We start from the raw sequence: 15800 nt of genomic DNA, 5'->3' as shown, positions 1-15800 counted from the left end.
GCTGTAATCTGTGAATCTGTGATTTCCAGCATCAAGCTTGGGCTCCTGTTAGAAGCACTAGAGGAGGCATGCAATTGTTTCTTCTAAAATGATGGCAATGTTCTGTCCTAAATTACACTTGCACATATTTCTGCTTAACCCAAGTGTGATGGAAAGCCACAGAGGACTGAGATCGGGCTGGTGGCCATACCACGAGTCCAGGTTATCATCTCACACTACACTGCAGCTAGAAAGCTTCTCTATTTCCATACCTTAACAATCCTTTCCTCAAATCCTTCAAACCTCAGCTCATCTGTGATGCTTGCAATCAAGTGGGCAGGAGATGATGGATAGCAGGTTGAAGGATGGCTGACAATAACTAATGTGTGGTGGGTTTTTTTAAAGCTGCATACTGACTTCACCAGTAGGCACCAACTCTGCCTGTGTACACAAGGACACAATATGGCTCAGGATATGTCACATCAGAACAAACTGATGATCCATCAAGTCTCTGACATCCACTTCTGTTTGATGCTTCAGAGAAAAGGGAAGCAATAAAAACACACCTGGCTGATACAATGCATAAGGGAAAAAAACATCTTCCCAACCCCTGAGTGGACAGCTGGCAGCCTGAAGAAAGGGATTTGCTGCCTTTGATTTCCGCATGTGAAGTCAGAGAGATCATGAAATTATCCATCCCTTAAAAAAAAAAAAATCCATCTGGCTTCCCAGTTGCTGTTCTTACTTGAAACAGTAGTAAGAAAAGCTCCTATTTGCAATCCAAAGGGCTGTGGCTAATAAATGCAGACACCTGTTAGATTATTAAAACATCATCGTGCAATTCTTCAGGGACGAAGCCCCTCTCCCAGAAAGCTGCATTTTCCCCTAGTTTCTGACACATAAAGCACAGACCTCCTAGCAAATTCTACTTTCAGTATCCTGCTTCAGTCCCACATTTGGCCGTGCTGGGTTCTGGCATTTCTGGCTACAGCAGGTCTCAGATGCCAGAATCACAAACTGGTTTGGTTTGGAAAGGAACCTCTTGAGATCATCTTGTCTACCCCCTCTGCTAAAGCAGGGTCACCCACAACAGGCTGGCTCACATCACAATGCCCAGGTGGGTTTGGAATCCCTGTAGAGACTGAGACTCCACAACCTCTCTAGGCAGCCTGCTCCAGGGCTCCAGCACCTTCACAGCAAAGAAGTTTTTCCTCATGTTTGGATGAAACCTCCTGGGTTCCAGTTTGTGCCTGTTGCCCTTTGTGCTGTCACTGGGCACCACAGAAAAAACTCTGGCCCCATCCTCTTGACAGTTGTCCTTTAGCTCTTGCTCAGCATTGAGAAGATCTCCTCTCAAGCTGCTCCTCTCCAGACTGAAGAAGCCCAGGTCTCTCAGTGGAGTAATATGGGGACCCTAGACACAATCTTAAGTTACAGCTACCTGAGCTCACCCAAGATGTCCAAATTCAGGGCTTTTACCTGACTTCCAAATGCAGAACCAGCAGGCAGCGGTCAGCCATCTCTTGAAAAGACCTGGCCAGCTCACTCAGGGTTTGCAGGATCTGCTCAGATGCAGGAAGATGTTCCATACTGGCATGGCTTTCCTGGCCAGGAGACACAGCTAGAAGAGAAGACAGTATAAACCTGTGACATGCTTCATCAACAGCACTCAGTTTAGCAACCACCGCATCTTGTCTGCTTCCATCCTAAATATCTGTGTTCTCTCCCACCTTGAGTTGAGCTGTGACATCTATAATTTGGGAGTGTATGAAGCAACAAACTGCTTCTGCAATTGATTAATCTCCAAAGTGAATCTGAGGGGTTTAATCAACCACCAGAATACATTTGCTTGGGAAGATACTGCTCTGTGATGAGTATTTCTGTAGTTGCAGAAGCCAGGAACATTTATCTTGCTCTGCTTGGAGTGAGAAAAGAGCTGCTAGAGAACCAAAGCCCAGCATCATCAGGAATGATGGTCCTCTTTTGGCCACCATGGACTTGCTCATGTAATTTCAAGCAAGTCTTTCCCTGCTCCCACCCCTTCAGAAGCATCCGGGAAGCTTTCTTCTTCTCCTTAATAAAACACTGCTCTTAGGCAGTGAAGCAATTCAAAGGCAGGCAACAAGTATGACTTGGTTATCACATGACAGGAGTTGGAAGGGACCTCTGGAGATCATCTAGTCCAATCCTATTACAGCAGGCTCCACGTGACAATGTGCAGGCAGATTCTGAATGCCTCCAGAAATAGAGACTCTGCCACCTCTCTGGACAACCTGTTTCAGTGCTCCACCACCCTGATGTTTAGATGGAACTTCCTATGTTCACATTTGTGCCTGTTACCGCTTGGCCTGTAACTGGGCACCACTGAAAACAGACTGGCCCCAGATGGGCCAGTTGGTTATGGATTGTTTCCCTTCCACTGAGCCCTCTTTAAAATGCCATGTTGAGTTTATCCCTCATTGAAAGTCTATTCTTACCCTGAAAGGTTGGACGAGATGATCCTTGAGGTCAGTTCCAATCTGGTATTCTATGAATCCCAACCACAGAAGCATCTTTAAAAGAATACCTAGAGTTTATCGCAACCACAGAAGCATCATCTCTCTTGGAGAGCTGCCCATACAGCTGTAATTCTGCAACCTTCATCTCTTACGTTTTATCACAGTGCCTGGACCCTCTGCAACACAAGTTGCTGCCATTGGGAATACTTTTAAAAAAATTTATTTTATTTTATTTTATTTTATTTTATTTTATTTTATTTTATTTGTATTTTATTTTCTGCCGTATCTTCTGCTTCTCATGGTTGCCTCACATTTTCAGCTCATCACTGTTCTGTGACCAACCTGAATTCTGGAGCTGTGCTACCTGCTGGCTTTAGGAAACATCTCCTCTCTTTTCTTGCATTAACGTTCATTGCACAACAAACACTGAGCCAGACACTAACACAACTCCACACAGAAAGGATTTGTACATTGCCAAGGAACTGTTGACAATAAACTTTCATTTTGATGGAGTAAAGTAAGCAAATTGATTAAATAAATGTCACTTGCTGCTGTTTGTACTACCAAAGACCTGCTCTGAAAGAGGAACCTCCGCAGAGCTTTGGATTCGCTCCTAGAATTCAAAACACCTTTAGATCTAGCCTGAAAAGAAGACAAACAGCCAAATGAGGAGATAATAAGCCCCCATCTATTTAGTGCACAACAAATTGAAACAGAAGTAAACATACAAGACAGAACTGAGCAATTAGAGGAGCAAGACAAAGCAAGAGGAGAAGATTACACACAACCAAGTGCCTAATTGTGCATCTAAATGTGCTGTGAATTAACAGAGAATGCATGGATGAAGCCATGGAACACCTGGTTCCTGGAAGCTGGCTCCTTCAGCAACTCCTGCAATCACAGCAAGGTTTATGAAGTTCTATTTTAACCATGGAACATGGTAGAGAAATTCATAGCTTGGGAAATAGTATTGAAAATAATGAACTGGCCTGGAGTGTGAGAGAGAAATAAGAAGGAAAATGAGAGTGACAACCCATCCAGGATGAATGGGAAGAAGATCTCCCCTCCCTAGCACATGCCAACACTTCTCCAAGTCTTTCTCTGCTCACCGAGATCTCTCCCACAAAGAAAATAAATTATCAGCAAGTTGCTGGCGGGTTTATTTACACAGCCTCCAGTGTCCAGATAATGATAAGAGTTGACTCTCTGAAGGCCCTTTGGAAGAACTGTTTGTCCAGCTGCCATCCAGCTTTCATCTACAAGACCTCCAAGTGACATTTGTTCCCCTAGAGGGTGGCAGGAACTTTGACTCGGGATCAGAGAATCCCAGCATGTTGGGAGTTGGAAGGGACCTTTGGAGATCATCTAGCCCAATCCTCCTGTTATAGCAGGGTCACCCACAGCAGTTTGCACAGGATCATGTCCAGGTGGGTGTGGAATCTTTCCAGAGAAGGAGAATCCACAACTTCTTTGGGCAGCCTGCTCCACAGCTCCACCACCCTTAAAAGTCAAGAACTTTGTCCTCATGGAACCTTCTGGGTTCCAGTTTGTGCCGGTTACTCCTTGTCCTATCACTGGGCACCACTGAAGAGAGTCTGGCCCCATCCTCTTGACCACCACTCTTTAGCTCTTGCTGAGCATTGAGAAGATCCCCTCCTCTCAGGCTGCTCTTCTCCAGGCTCAACAGCCTCAGGGCTCTCAGCCTTTCCTCCTCACAGAGATGCTCTAGGCCCCTCAGCATCTTTCTAGCCTTTCCTGGACTCTCTCCAGTAGTTCCCTCTCTCTCTTGACTTGGGAGCCCAGAACTATGTTTATGGGTGCTTTATTTGGCCACAACAGAAAGCAGGACACCTCACCTTTATTATGGGAGAAGAACCCCCCACTTCTATTTTCAGTCAAAAATCCTGTTTTGAGAGTTTCTGTCAGTTCGCTCCTGGAGATGACTGCATGAACCATCTCTCTTCAGCAGTGCTGGGGCTGCAGCCTCAGGTCTGATGGTGCCAGCTCTCTGCAGCAGCGGAGATGGATGGACCCATCATCCAAAAGGCGGGAGTCAGCTAATTTCTTCAGTGGAGAGATACAGGCATAATTTTTCTGCTCTCCAGAATTCATTTACAGCAATTTAAGTGAAGCTGTAATTGTATTTGTCAAGTGGAGATGAGAGAAGGAGGGAGATGGGGACAATCTGCTCCTTATTTAAAGCCAGAGCACTGAAGTTCTTCTAGGTGTTCAGAGCCTCCATGCTGGGAAGCAGGGTCTGGTGCTGGCTATCAATTTCTCCTATGCATGATGAGGACACCAAGTATACTTTTGTTTTTCAAGACCAAAGGAAGCCTTTCAGAGCCCATTAATTTTCCTTTCTCTATCTTCAGACATCCAGAAAGGATCATTTCACAGCCAACAAGAAAATCCCATTTCTTTAAGTCTCACTCAAAACAGTTTCACTCCATCATCCTTGGCAATATGAACCCACAGACGGAGCTGTAGCAGCAAAATTAGTCAGAGTCTGAATTCTTAAGGGGCTGTGAATAAAAAATGTAGTTTCAAGCTGGCTTTGGAGCTCTTTGAGCAAAGGGTGACCTTTTATGGCATGGACATTCAACCCGTCAGAGCCCATGCTGAGCATTCTGCTTACAGAGGAAAATATCCCAACTGAAATGCTGGAAAAGCAACAGCTGATCAGCAGCCATCCACTTCTTCCCATTCTCTTCCTGCATAACCCATTCACACAAAGTTAAACATGATCCCTCCTGGCCACCAACATACCCCGTGGTTGTGTAAATAGTGGCTAACACCTTGCTCCATTGGTCCTTAGCACAGAACAACAGAATCACTTTGGTTTGAACAGATCTTTAAGTTCACTAAGTCCAACCACAAACACAGCACTTCCAAGTCCACCACCAAACCATATGCCTCAGCACCACATCTACATGACTTTTTAATCCCCCCAGAGATGGGAACTCTACCACTGCCCTGAACAGCCTGTTCCAGGGCTTTACAACCCTTTCAGTGGAGACATTTTTCCTAATGTTCAATCTAAACCTTCCCACGTGCAGCCTGAGGCCATTTCCTCTTGGCCTCTGCTGGTTACTTGATAGAAGAGACCAACCCTCACCTCACTCTAATCTCCTTTCAGGGAGGTGTGGAGGGTGAGAAGCTTTCCCCTCAGACTCTTTTTCTCCAGGCTAAACAACCTTGGTTCCTTCAGTTGCTCTTCACAAGTCTTGTGTTTTAGATCCTTTGGAAGTCTTGTTGCTGTCCTTTGAAAACACTTCAGCACCTCAATGTCTTTCTCGGAGTGAGGAGCCCTAAACTGAACAAGGTATTCAAGGTGTGGCCTCACCACCATTTTGCAGCCTTAGCAGATCAATGTCATTTGTCTCCAGCAAGCTTTCCATGCTGCTGGACAATGGTTATGATTTTGTTTGTGATTTATTGCTGTAAGCACAACCAACTTACCTCACTTCAAGGAGGAGAAACATTCCAGCAAACCTGAGAAAAGCAAACTGAACACATACACACACGTTGTCACCAGTGATCTCAATCATTCTGCAGTTCAGCGTGATGCTGGTGCCTCCTGACAGACTGTGCCTTGTGAATCAATGGATATAAATGACCAGACTTCAGGAGTATTAAACAAAACCTGCTGTGTTGCCCATAACCCACCCTCTGTAACCAATCAGAGTCTACAATAGCCTGTCCTGCCTACTCCCTGCTCAAGCAGAGTGACTGCTGAAGGATTTGAATGATTTAATAGCAGAAGGAAAAAAAATCAGTGTAAGGTTACAGGCTCTGCCTCAGCTCCTGTGCAACCTGAACCTAAGAAATAAACCTTTACAAAATCACAGAACGTTGGGGGTTGGAAGGAACCTCTGGAGATCACCTAGTCTAACTTCCCTGCTAAAGCAGTTTCAACTACAGCATGTTGCCCAGGATCACAGCCAGGCAGGTTTTGAAAGTCTCCAGAGAAGGAGGAAAGAGGAAAGTTCACAGAGAAATTTTACAACTGTACTGGGGGAAAAAAAAACAAACCCTCTTACTTGGAAAGGAGATGCAGGATGAAACCCTGTGCCCCACAGGTAACATTAGGGACCAGCTCATAGCTTTTTAAATTAAAGGAAGATCTTCTTGTGGGCTTTCAGTAGTTAAAGGAGACTGTAAGAAAAATGAGACAAACCTTTCAGCAGGACCAGTTGTGAAAGGACATGGGGTGGTAGTTTTAAACTCAAAGAGGTAGATTTAGACTAGAGAGAGAATAAAGAAACTTTTAACATTGAGGGCGGTGAGACCCTGGCTCAGGTTACCCAGAGAGGTGGGGGATGCCCCATCCCTGGAACCATTCCAGGTCTCTCCCAAAGTTCACAAGTTTCATTTCAGAGCTGCAGGAATTCAAGAACTGAAGGTTAATTTGGGGTTTGACAAGCTTCCCCTTCCTTTTCAGAAACATGAGTCTTTCAGCATTGCAGGACACATGAAACATTTATGCAGCTATTGCTGTATTGCTCTTTTTAACCAAAATTGTTCTCGATACAGGTTGTACATATAGAGGAAAAACACATTAACGATGACATCGCCCATGACTTCCAAGATCACAGAATCATAAAATGGTTGAGGTTGGAAGGGACCTTTGAAGTTCACCTAGTCCTACCTCCAACATATCTGTCATCTAACACTTAGATTTTTGATGTCGGTTGTCTTCTTCACATAGGCTCTAAACCACAAGGTAGTTCCTTAAGCCATGCAGGTGGCAAAGACAGAGGCTCTGCACATCAAGAGGTCTGATGTTCACTTTCACAATGATGGGTAAGATTAACTCTTGACTCTGAGATCAGCTTGTCTCTACAGATGCCTGTTTTTACAGACACTTGTCTCTACAGACAAACACAGGAACTGATGAGCAGAGGAGATGAGAGTCAGATCCTACCTAAGTCAAGCTCTGAGTCCCCTGTGCAGTGGCCCCAACCCTCCTTGACCCTCACCCCTGCAAAGCTCTGAGATATGGAGAACTTTTACCATGCACATGTGTGCTGAGTGCACAGCTGACTGCATTTATTGATGGAGACACACAGGAGACAGTAGGGGCTGTTGTTAACACTAAACAAATACCAAGAAAGGACATACTGCAGAGTCATGACCTTGCAAACAAGAGAAGAGAAGATGGAATTATCTAAATGTTCAGCACTGGTCCAGCTCACCTTGTATTGGGATCAATGGCAAAACCACTCACTGGTGTCAACAGGACAAAGTTGTGCCAACACTTAAAAACCAAGCAGGGGTAAAGAGAAATGAAGTTAATGGAGAGCTTCTCACTAATATTACTCACTGCAGATGAAACTCATTCTCTAGCAGAGGCAACCAGGACTGTATGGGAAGATACTGTGTCCAACTCTGGAGTCCTCAGCACAAGGAGAACATAAGCCTCTTGAATCCAGGCCAGAGGAGGTCACAAAAATTACCTGGAACACCTCTCCTGTGAGGCCAGGCTGAGAGAGTTGGGGTTGTTCAGCCCAGAGGAGGCTCCAAGGAGACCTTATTGTGGTCCTCCAGTACTTAAAGGGGGCCTCTAAGAAAGATGGGCACAGGGTCTCTTGTGACAGGACAAAAGGTGATGGCTTTAAAGTAAAAAGGGAGATTTAGACTTGAGAAAAGGAATTCTCTTTTTTTTATGATGATAGTGGTGAAACTCTGGCAGAGGGTGCCTAAAGAGATGGTAGATGCCCCATCCCTGGAACCATTCCAGGTCAGGATGTCTGGGGCTCTGAGCAGCCTGCTCTAGTTGCAGATGTCCCTGCCCACTGCAGGGGCGTTGGACTAGATGAGCTTTAAAGGCCCATTCCAAACCAACCTGTGATTCTACGATCCTTAGGGAAGGGACTTTCCCTTGCAAGTCTCCTTGAAGTTCTGAGGAGGAGGACAAGGAAGGAGACCCTGTGAAAAGTAAAAGAGAACTGAAGAGATCTTCCTTCCAGGCCTTTCTGCTCTTCATTCCATGTGAGAAGTCAAGTGCAGGAGAGGGGCCAAGGCAGAGTGGTGGAGGTAAGCACCGTGACCTCATCGGTGATGAGTGGTGATAAGCAGCTTGGGCTGCAGTCCCCATCAGTTCAGTAAACACTAATGATGAGGAGAGCGCAGGCTGTCACCAGTGATAAAGAACAGGCTAAACACTCTATTAGTTTTTCATTTTGTGAATTAATGTTTTTTATGGTGTGTGTACACTCGCTAGTTAATGAATTGTCTCGTTAGAGCTGCCCGTGGAGCTCCTTCTCTGCCTCTGCTGGCAGGCATACATTTTGCAAGGAAATTAGCACTTTTCAAAAGGCAATAACTCCTCTAAAAGTGCTTTGTTTTCCATGATTTGCTACAAATATGCAGCCTTGGAAAAGGGATTATCACAGAAGGGAAAAATGGTGTGTCTGAGCTAGAAGGACAGGGCAAAATGTGTGGCAGGAGGTTCTAGCTCCACAATTGAATCATAGAATTTGAAGATAGTTTGGGTTGGAATGGACCTTAAAGATCACCTAGTCCAACCTCCCTGCAGTGAGCTAAAGCAGATTGACTCAGAGACCTGAACAGCTTGATCTGGAATGCTTCCAGTGTGGGACATCTAACCCCACTGTGGGCAACTTGGGCGAGTGTTTCACCACCCTCAAATGTAAAAAAATTTCTTCCTTGGATCCAATATAAATCTCCCTCTTTTAGTTTCAAACCATCACCTCTTGTCCTGACTCAAGAGACCCTGCTAAAGAGTCTGTCCTCAGCTTTCTTATAGGCACCTGTAAGTACTGAAAGGCCACAGTAATATCTGCTTGCAGCCTTCTCTTCTCCAGGCTGAACAATCCAGTGGAAGGTTTGGTTACACAACATTTTTCTTCAAGCACTTTGAATTCAAGTCTGGAATAGGCCTGAAAAGAAGAGAAAACAAACCCAAACCTTTCACTTAATTTACAAAACTCTGAAGAACTGGGGTTTTTCACTGAAGGAAATTAAATTGTGCTAGTGAAACTTAGAGCAGGATACTTAGAGCAGTTGAAGACTTTCAGTATGGAAAGATCTCTTTGGAAAGTCCAAGGTTTGATGTTCAGTGCTCCTCAACTAGAAAAACTCCCCTGTGATGAATTTTTCAGTTTTCAGTCATTTGTAACATAACTTTCCCCTTCCCTACCACTCTTAAGAAATATTATTTCTTGGGCTGAACCCTATTAGCTCAGAAGCAACTTGATTTAGAATCAGAGAATTGTTTTGGTTGGAAGAGACCTTTAAGATCAAGTCCAACTGTTAACCCAACACTGTCAGGTCACCACTAAACCATGTCCCTCAGCACCACATCTCCACAGCTTTTGAACCCCTCCACCAGTGCTCTGGGCAGCCTGTTCCAGGGCTTGACAGGCTTCTTTCATGGAAGAAATTTTTCTTACTGTCTAACACATTGGACATCTCTACAGGTCCTGCTTATTTCAGAATCATTTTCCCTAAGTCCCATGTGAATATAAATGCTTGTTAGATCAGAATGATCCAATAACCCATACACCATGGCAAAGAGTGACTGTCAGCTGGTGATCTCAACAACTGACCATACTTTTGAGTCTGGTCAGCTGGCTTAGAAAGATTTTGCCCCTTCCACATTATGTTTATCTAGAATGAGGACCTGTCTAGTGATGAGGAGGTTTAGAAGAAGTGCAAAACTGGAGAACTCAGCCTGATGTGTTTTTACATAATTTGAATGAATGATGTCCAATACATCAGTGTAACTTCTTCTTTTCTGTATTGGGATAAGACAAGTTTGAAACAGGGCTAATTAATCTATCTATAACTAGTGTAAAAGCAAAGGACAATAGGGGTGGCAGGACTAGTCCCTGAAGGTGCTCAAGGGGTGTGTGGATATGGCTCTTTGGGACATAGCAACCAGCACCAGAACAAGATGACACAGTCTCAAGCTGCACCAGGGGAAGTTTAGGCTGGAGGTGAGGAGAAAGTTCTTCACTGAGAGAGTTGCTAGCCATTGGAATGGGCTGCCCAGGGAGGTGGTGCAGTCACCATCCCTGGAGGTGTTCAACAGGGGATTGGACGTGGCACTTGGTGCCATGGTTTAGTCATGAGGTCTGTGGTGACAGGTTGGACTTGATGATCTTTGAGGTCTCTTCCAACCTTGGTGATTCTGTGATTCTGTGGTTTGATGTCCATTGGGTTGATGGTTGGACTTGGTGATCTTGGAGGTCTTTTTCATTCTATGATTCTTTGATTCTCTGTCTCTATGATTCCATGACGCTATGACTCTATGATTCTATGATGCTATGATATTAACATGTCCCACATCTTGGTTTGTCTCCATCAAACCAAGGAGAAGCAGGTGAACTTAGTGCTATTAATCTCTAACACCAATGAGCCATTTTCTTCAAAAGAGATAAACAGACCCTAATGCATTGAACCAAGCAGAGTGGACAGCAGGTTGTTTGGAGTTATTTCCATTAAAACTTTGACTCACTGGTATCACTCATGAGGGATCCTCATTGCAAAATGTTTTGAAAGCACTGCTAATTAGGTCACTTATTTACATGACAATCCCCTGCGTTTAAGGCTGGTGGGTGGGAGGAAAGAAAGATGGAACCAGAGTAATTAGTGTAATCAGGACAGTGAGCTAAGTGCTGACCCCGTGGCACCAGATCAGTGCTGGGACTGCCTCACGGTGGTGTGCCTATTCTGTGGGAGGGAAAAAACAGAAATGGTGAGCATCCAGGTCAGAAAAACAGCATCTCATTTTCTAACCCTTAAATATTTGATGTAAAACATTGAGGCTGGGGAAAGGTCCAACCACTAACCCGTAAGAACAGCTTCACTGCAGATGTTCAAAGGGAAAAAGGCACTGAAAGGCACAAGGAGGTGACTTTGACAAGAAAACAACAGCTTTTAGTTGGCTGATAACTGTGGTTTCATTCCCTGAGATCCAGCAATGCAGACTCATATTTAAGCTATGACATTTCATCATTAAACCAGAAGAATCTCTTATGGAAACATAGAATTGTTTTGGTTGAAGATCCCTAAGGTCATAGAGTCCAACCATCAACATGAGATCCCATGGCCATTAAACCATGTCCCAAAGTGCCATGTCCACACGTTTTTTGAACACCTCCAGGGATGGTGACTCCACCACCTCCCTGGGCAGCCTGCTCCAGTGTCCGACCACTCTCTCCATGAAGAAAGTTTTCCTAATATCCAACCTAAACCTCTTCCCTGGCACAACTTGATGCTGTTTCTTCTTGTCCTATCACTTGGTACTAGGGAGAAGAGACCAAGGCCCACCTCACTACAACATCCTTTCAGGTAGATGAGAGAGTGAACAACTTTGCTGTGAGGACAAGCTGAAAGAGTTGGAGTTGTTCAGCCTGGAGAAGGCACTGGGAAGACCTTATAGAGATTTACCAGTACTTAAAAGGACAGCTGCAGGACAAGTGAAGATGAACTCTTTACCAGGGAGTGTAGTGATAGGACAAGGAGTAACAGTTTTAAACTGAAAGAGGATAGATTTAAATTAGGTATTAGGAAGAAATTCTTTACTGTGAAGGTGATGACATGCTGGAACAGGTTGCACAGAATGGTTGTGGATGTTCTGTCCCTAGAAGTGTTGAAGGCCAGGTTGGATGAGGTTTTGAGCAATCTGGTCTAGTTGAAGGTGTCCCTGCACATGGCAGAGTTGTTGGAACTAGATGATTTTTAAGGTCCCTTCCAGCCTAAACCATTCTGTGATTCTGTGAAGCAACAGATACTCAGCAAGTAATAGGAGCCCTCAAGATTTATCTTTTAAAGTGAATGGCAGATGGTTTTGTTGGTTAGAAATCTGCAGCTTTTTCTGGTGTAGAATGAAATTAACTTTTCTTGCAACACTAAAGCCAGAGCATACACAAAGTCCTTCTCCTGTGTGAGGTCAGGCATGTGTTGATCATCTTTACTTTGGCTTTTAACTCAGGTTCTCTATTAATAGCTCTCTACAGAGAAAAAAAAAGCTCCCCATGAGCAATCAATGCAGTGAGCTGTGTTACACATACAGTGACAGCAAAATAAAATAAAATAAAATAAGCTCCAACTTGAGGGAAGTATCACCCCACCTCAGACCTGATTTCAGTTCATTAGAAACACGAGGGTTAAACACAAAGACCCATTTGAGTTCACCACCCAATTGCAAAATGAAAGGCATCAATTTTCCCACCACATAGGGCTTGATTTTCATTTGTACCAAGAGCCCCATTCCACCACTCCATCAGCAGAAAGCAGCCTTCAAGTGACTGTAAATTACAGCTCCTCTGCTCTGGCAGAGTGGTTTAAAGGGGATCCATCAGCAATTTAAAAAGGCATTTCTCTCTCAAGTGTGGTGGGATGCTTTCTGTTCTCCATCAAAGCCTGCTTCAGTGCGAGAAGGCACACGGAGAGCCGGGCAAAAGGGGAGGCTGACCCTCTGGCTGCAAAGTGGTCTAAGATAGTCTTGATCCTGTAATGGCCTCCCCTAACCTTTTCAAAGCAGTTTGAGATCTATGTCTGGAAAACGTGATGGAAATGCTCAGTATCATCATTAATAAGAGCCAGCAGAGATGGACAGTTGCATTATTTGGTAAAAGCTGTAGCACAACCCCCTTTTTTTGCTCTCTCCCTGCTTTTGAACGAAGCTGTAGCTCACCTGAACTGCTGCAAGTCTGGAGGGTGAGGTGCTGCCCAACTGCAGAAGTGGGGAAGATGTATGTCTTCATAGAATCACAGAATGGTCTGGGTTGGAAGAGGCATCTAACCCAACCCCTTTGCAGTCAGCAGGAACATCTTCAACTAGATCAGGTTGCGCAGAGCCCCATCCAGCATGGCCTGGAATGTTTCCAGGGATGGGGCCTCCACACATTGCCCTTTCATAGAATTATAGAATGGTAAGGGCTGGAAAGGACCTCTGGAGAGTATTGAGTCAAATCCTCCTGCCAAAGCAGGATCATCTAGGGCAGGCCACACAGGAATGTTTTCAGATTGGTCTTGAAAGGCTCTAGAGAAGGAGACTCCACAAGCTCTCTGGGCAGCCTGTTCCAGAGTTCCAGCACCCTTGAAGTGAAGAATTTTTTTCCTCATGCTGAGGTGGAACATTTTGTGTTCCAGTTTGTGTGCATTGCCTTTCATCTTATCATACGGCACCAGTGAAAAGAGACTGACCACCATTCTGTGGTGAAAGCACCTCTGAACGAGGGAAAATACCCAGCTTTGGAAGCATCTTGGAGAAAGAAGGTAGAAGGCTGAATGCAACTTTCAAATACTTCAGATGGGCTAAACTCTGAGAGTTTGTCTGAGAGTGTGTCCTTGCACACCTTGCAAATCTCCTCATTTTAGAACACCTCCACACACGAGCAGACCCAGCTGCATTGTGACAGAGATGCCAGGGAGGAGCCAAGCTCTTTTTGCAACACAAATAAAGTCACCATAGAATCATTTTGGTGGAAAAAGATTTCTAATTTGCAAGTGCCAAGTGCTGGGTGCTGCACTTTGGTCACAACAACCCCACGCAGCACGACAGGCTGGGGTTGGAGTGGCTGGAGAGCAGCCATGCAGAAAGGGACCTAGGGGTACTGATTGACAGCTGCCTAAACATGAGCCAGCAGTGTGCCCAGGTGGCCAAGAGGGCCAATGGCATCCAGGCCTGCATTAAATAATGTGGCCAGCAGGAGCAGGGAAGTCATTGTGCACCTGCACTCAGCACTGGTTAGGCCACACTTTGAGTCCTGTGTCCAGTTTTGGGCCCCTCAGTTTAAGAAGGACATTGAGACACTGGAATGTGTCCAGAGAAGGGCAGTGAGGCTGGTGAGAGGCCTTGAACACAAGCCCTAAGAGGACAGGCTGAGGCAGCTGGGGTTGTTCAGCCTGGAGAAGAGGAGGCTCAGGGGAGATCTTATTGCTGTCTACAACTACCTGAAGCGAGGGTGTAACCAGTTGGGGGTTGATCTCTTCTCCCAGGCAACCAGCATCAGAACAAGAGGACACAGTCTCAAGCTGTGCCAGGGGAGGTTTAATCTTGAGGTGAGAAGAAAGTTCTTCACAGAGAGAGTTGTTAGCCGTTGGAACGGGCTGTCCAGGGAGGTGGTGGAGTCACCATCCCTGGAGGTGCTCAAGAGGGGATTGGACATGGCACTTGGTGCCATGATTTGGTAGTCATGAGGTCTTAGGTGACAGGCTGGACTTGATGATCTTTGAGGTCTTTTCCAACCCTACTGATTCTATGATTCTATAAAGTCCAACTGTTAACCCAGAACTGCCAGGTCACCAAAAAACCATGTCCCTCAGCACCACAACTACACAACTTTGAAACCCCTCCAGGGATGGGGTAGCCTCTCCCAGACCCTGACAAACCCTTTCAGGAAAGAAATTGTTCCTCATTTCCAATCTAAACCTCCACTAGTGCAACTCAAGGCTATTTCCTCTTCTCCTGTCACTTCTTCCTTGGGAGAAGAGGCCATGCGCTACCTTACTCCAACTTCCTCCAGGAAGCTGTAAAGAGGGAGGTGTCCCATCAGCCTCCTTTTTCTCCAAGCTAAACAACTCCAGTTTCCTCAGTTGGTCCTCACAGGACTTATTTTCCATACCCTTCACCAGCTTCATTGCTCTTCTCTGGACTACTCCAGCACCTCAATGTCCTTCTTGGCGTGAGGGGCCCAAAACTGAACCCAGGATTTGAGGTGTGGCCTCACCAATGTGCTCTACAGGAGGACAATCCCTGCTATGGTCCTGCTGTCTACACTATTGCTGATCCAATTCAGGATGCTGGTGGTCTTCCTGTCCACCTGGGCACACAATGGCTCATTTGCAGCTGGCTGTTGACCAACACTAGCCAGGTCTTGTTCCACCAGGCAGTTTCCAGCAACTTTGCCCCAAGCCTGGAGCATTCATGGGGTTGTTGTGACCTAGGTGCAGGACCCAGCACCTGTCCTTGTTGACCCTCTTCCCACTGGCCTCAGACCATGGATTCAGCCTGACCAGATCCCTCTGTAGAAGCTAATAACTCCTAAGTTTTGCTGGTAGTGTTTCCACTGTGACTTCTTAGTATTTCTGTAGCTGAACTCAGCTGGTTCATCATCCCGTATGAGATGGAGGCCTCCAATCTGGGAACCACAGGATGACAGTGCAATGGGAATTATGAGTCCACAGGAGAATTGTTGCATTCCTGGGTAAAGCCTCTGACAGTAACAAACTCCACACTGGCTTTTTGTGTGGTGCAAAGTACGATCTCAGTTGCTGGGGTGATTGAAAAAAAACAAACCACCAGATAAGAATCCAATGGAAAAGGACTTATTTAGAAGAACAAGAGGG

The 15800-nt window shown here is 45.4% G+C and overlaps 1 protein-coding gene across 1 annotated transcript in view; it reads right to left on the bottom strand.

Annotated features, from left to right (window-relative positions):
- Positions 1 to 15800, bottom strand: part of EXOC4 (exocyst complex component 4) — a 488502-nt gene that overhangs the window by 43429 nt on the left and 429273 nt on the right. Inside the window, exon 15 of the mRNA XM_009900238.2 lies at positions 1459 to 1600. Within this exon, the coding sequence (XP_009898540.1) occupies positions 1459 to 1600 (142 nt within the window). The remainder of the gene's footprint in view (positions 1 to 1458; positions 1601 to 15800) is intronic.

The sequence above is a fragment of the Dryobates pubescens genome, chromosome Z (assembly GCF_014839835.1).
Source record: "Dryobates pubescens isolate bDryPub1 chromosome Z, bDryPub1.pri, whole genome shotgun sequence".
NCBI lineage: Eukaryota > Metazoa > Chordata > Aves > Piciformes > Picidae > Dryobates > Dryobates pubescens.
Note: the sequence above shows the minus strand (reverse complement) of the source record. Positions and strands in the feature narration are given on the sequence as shown.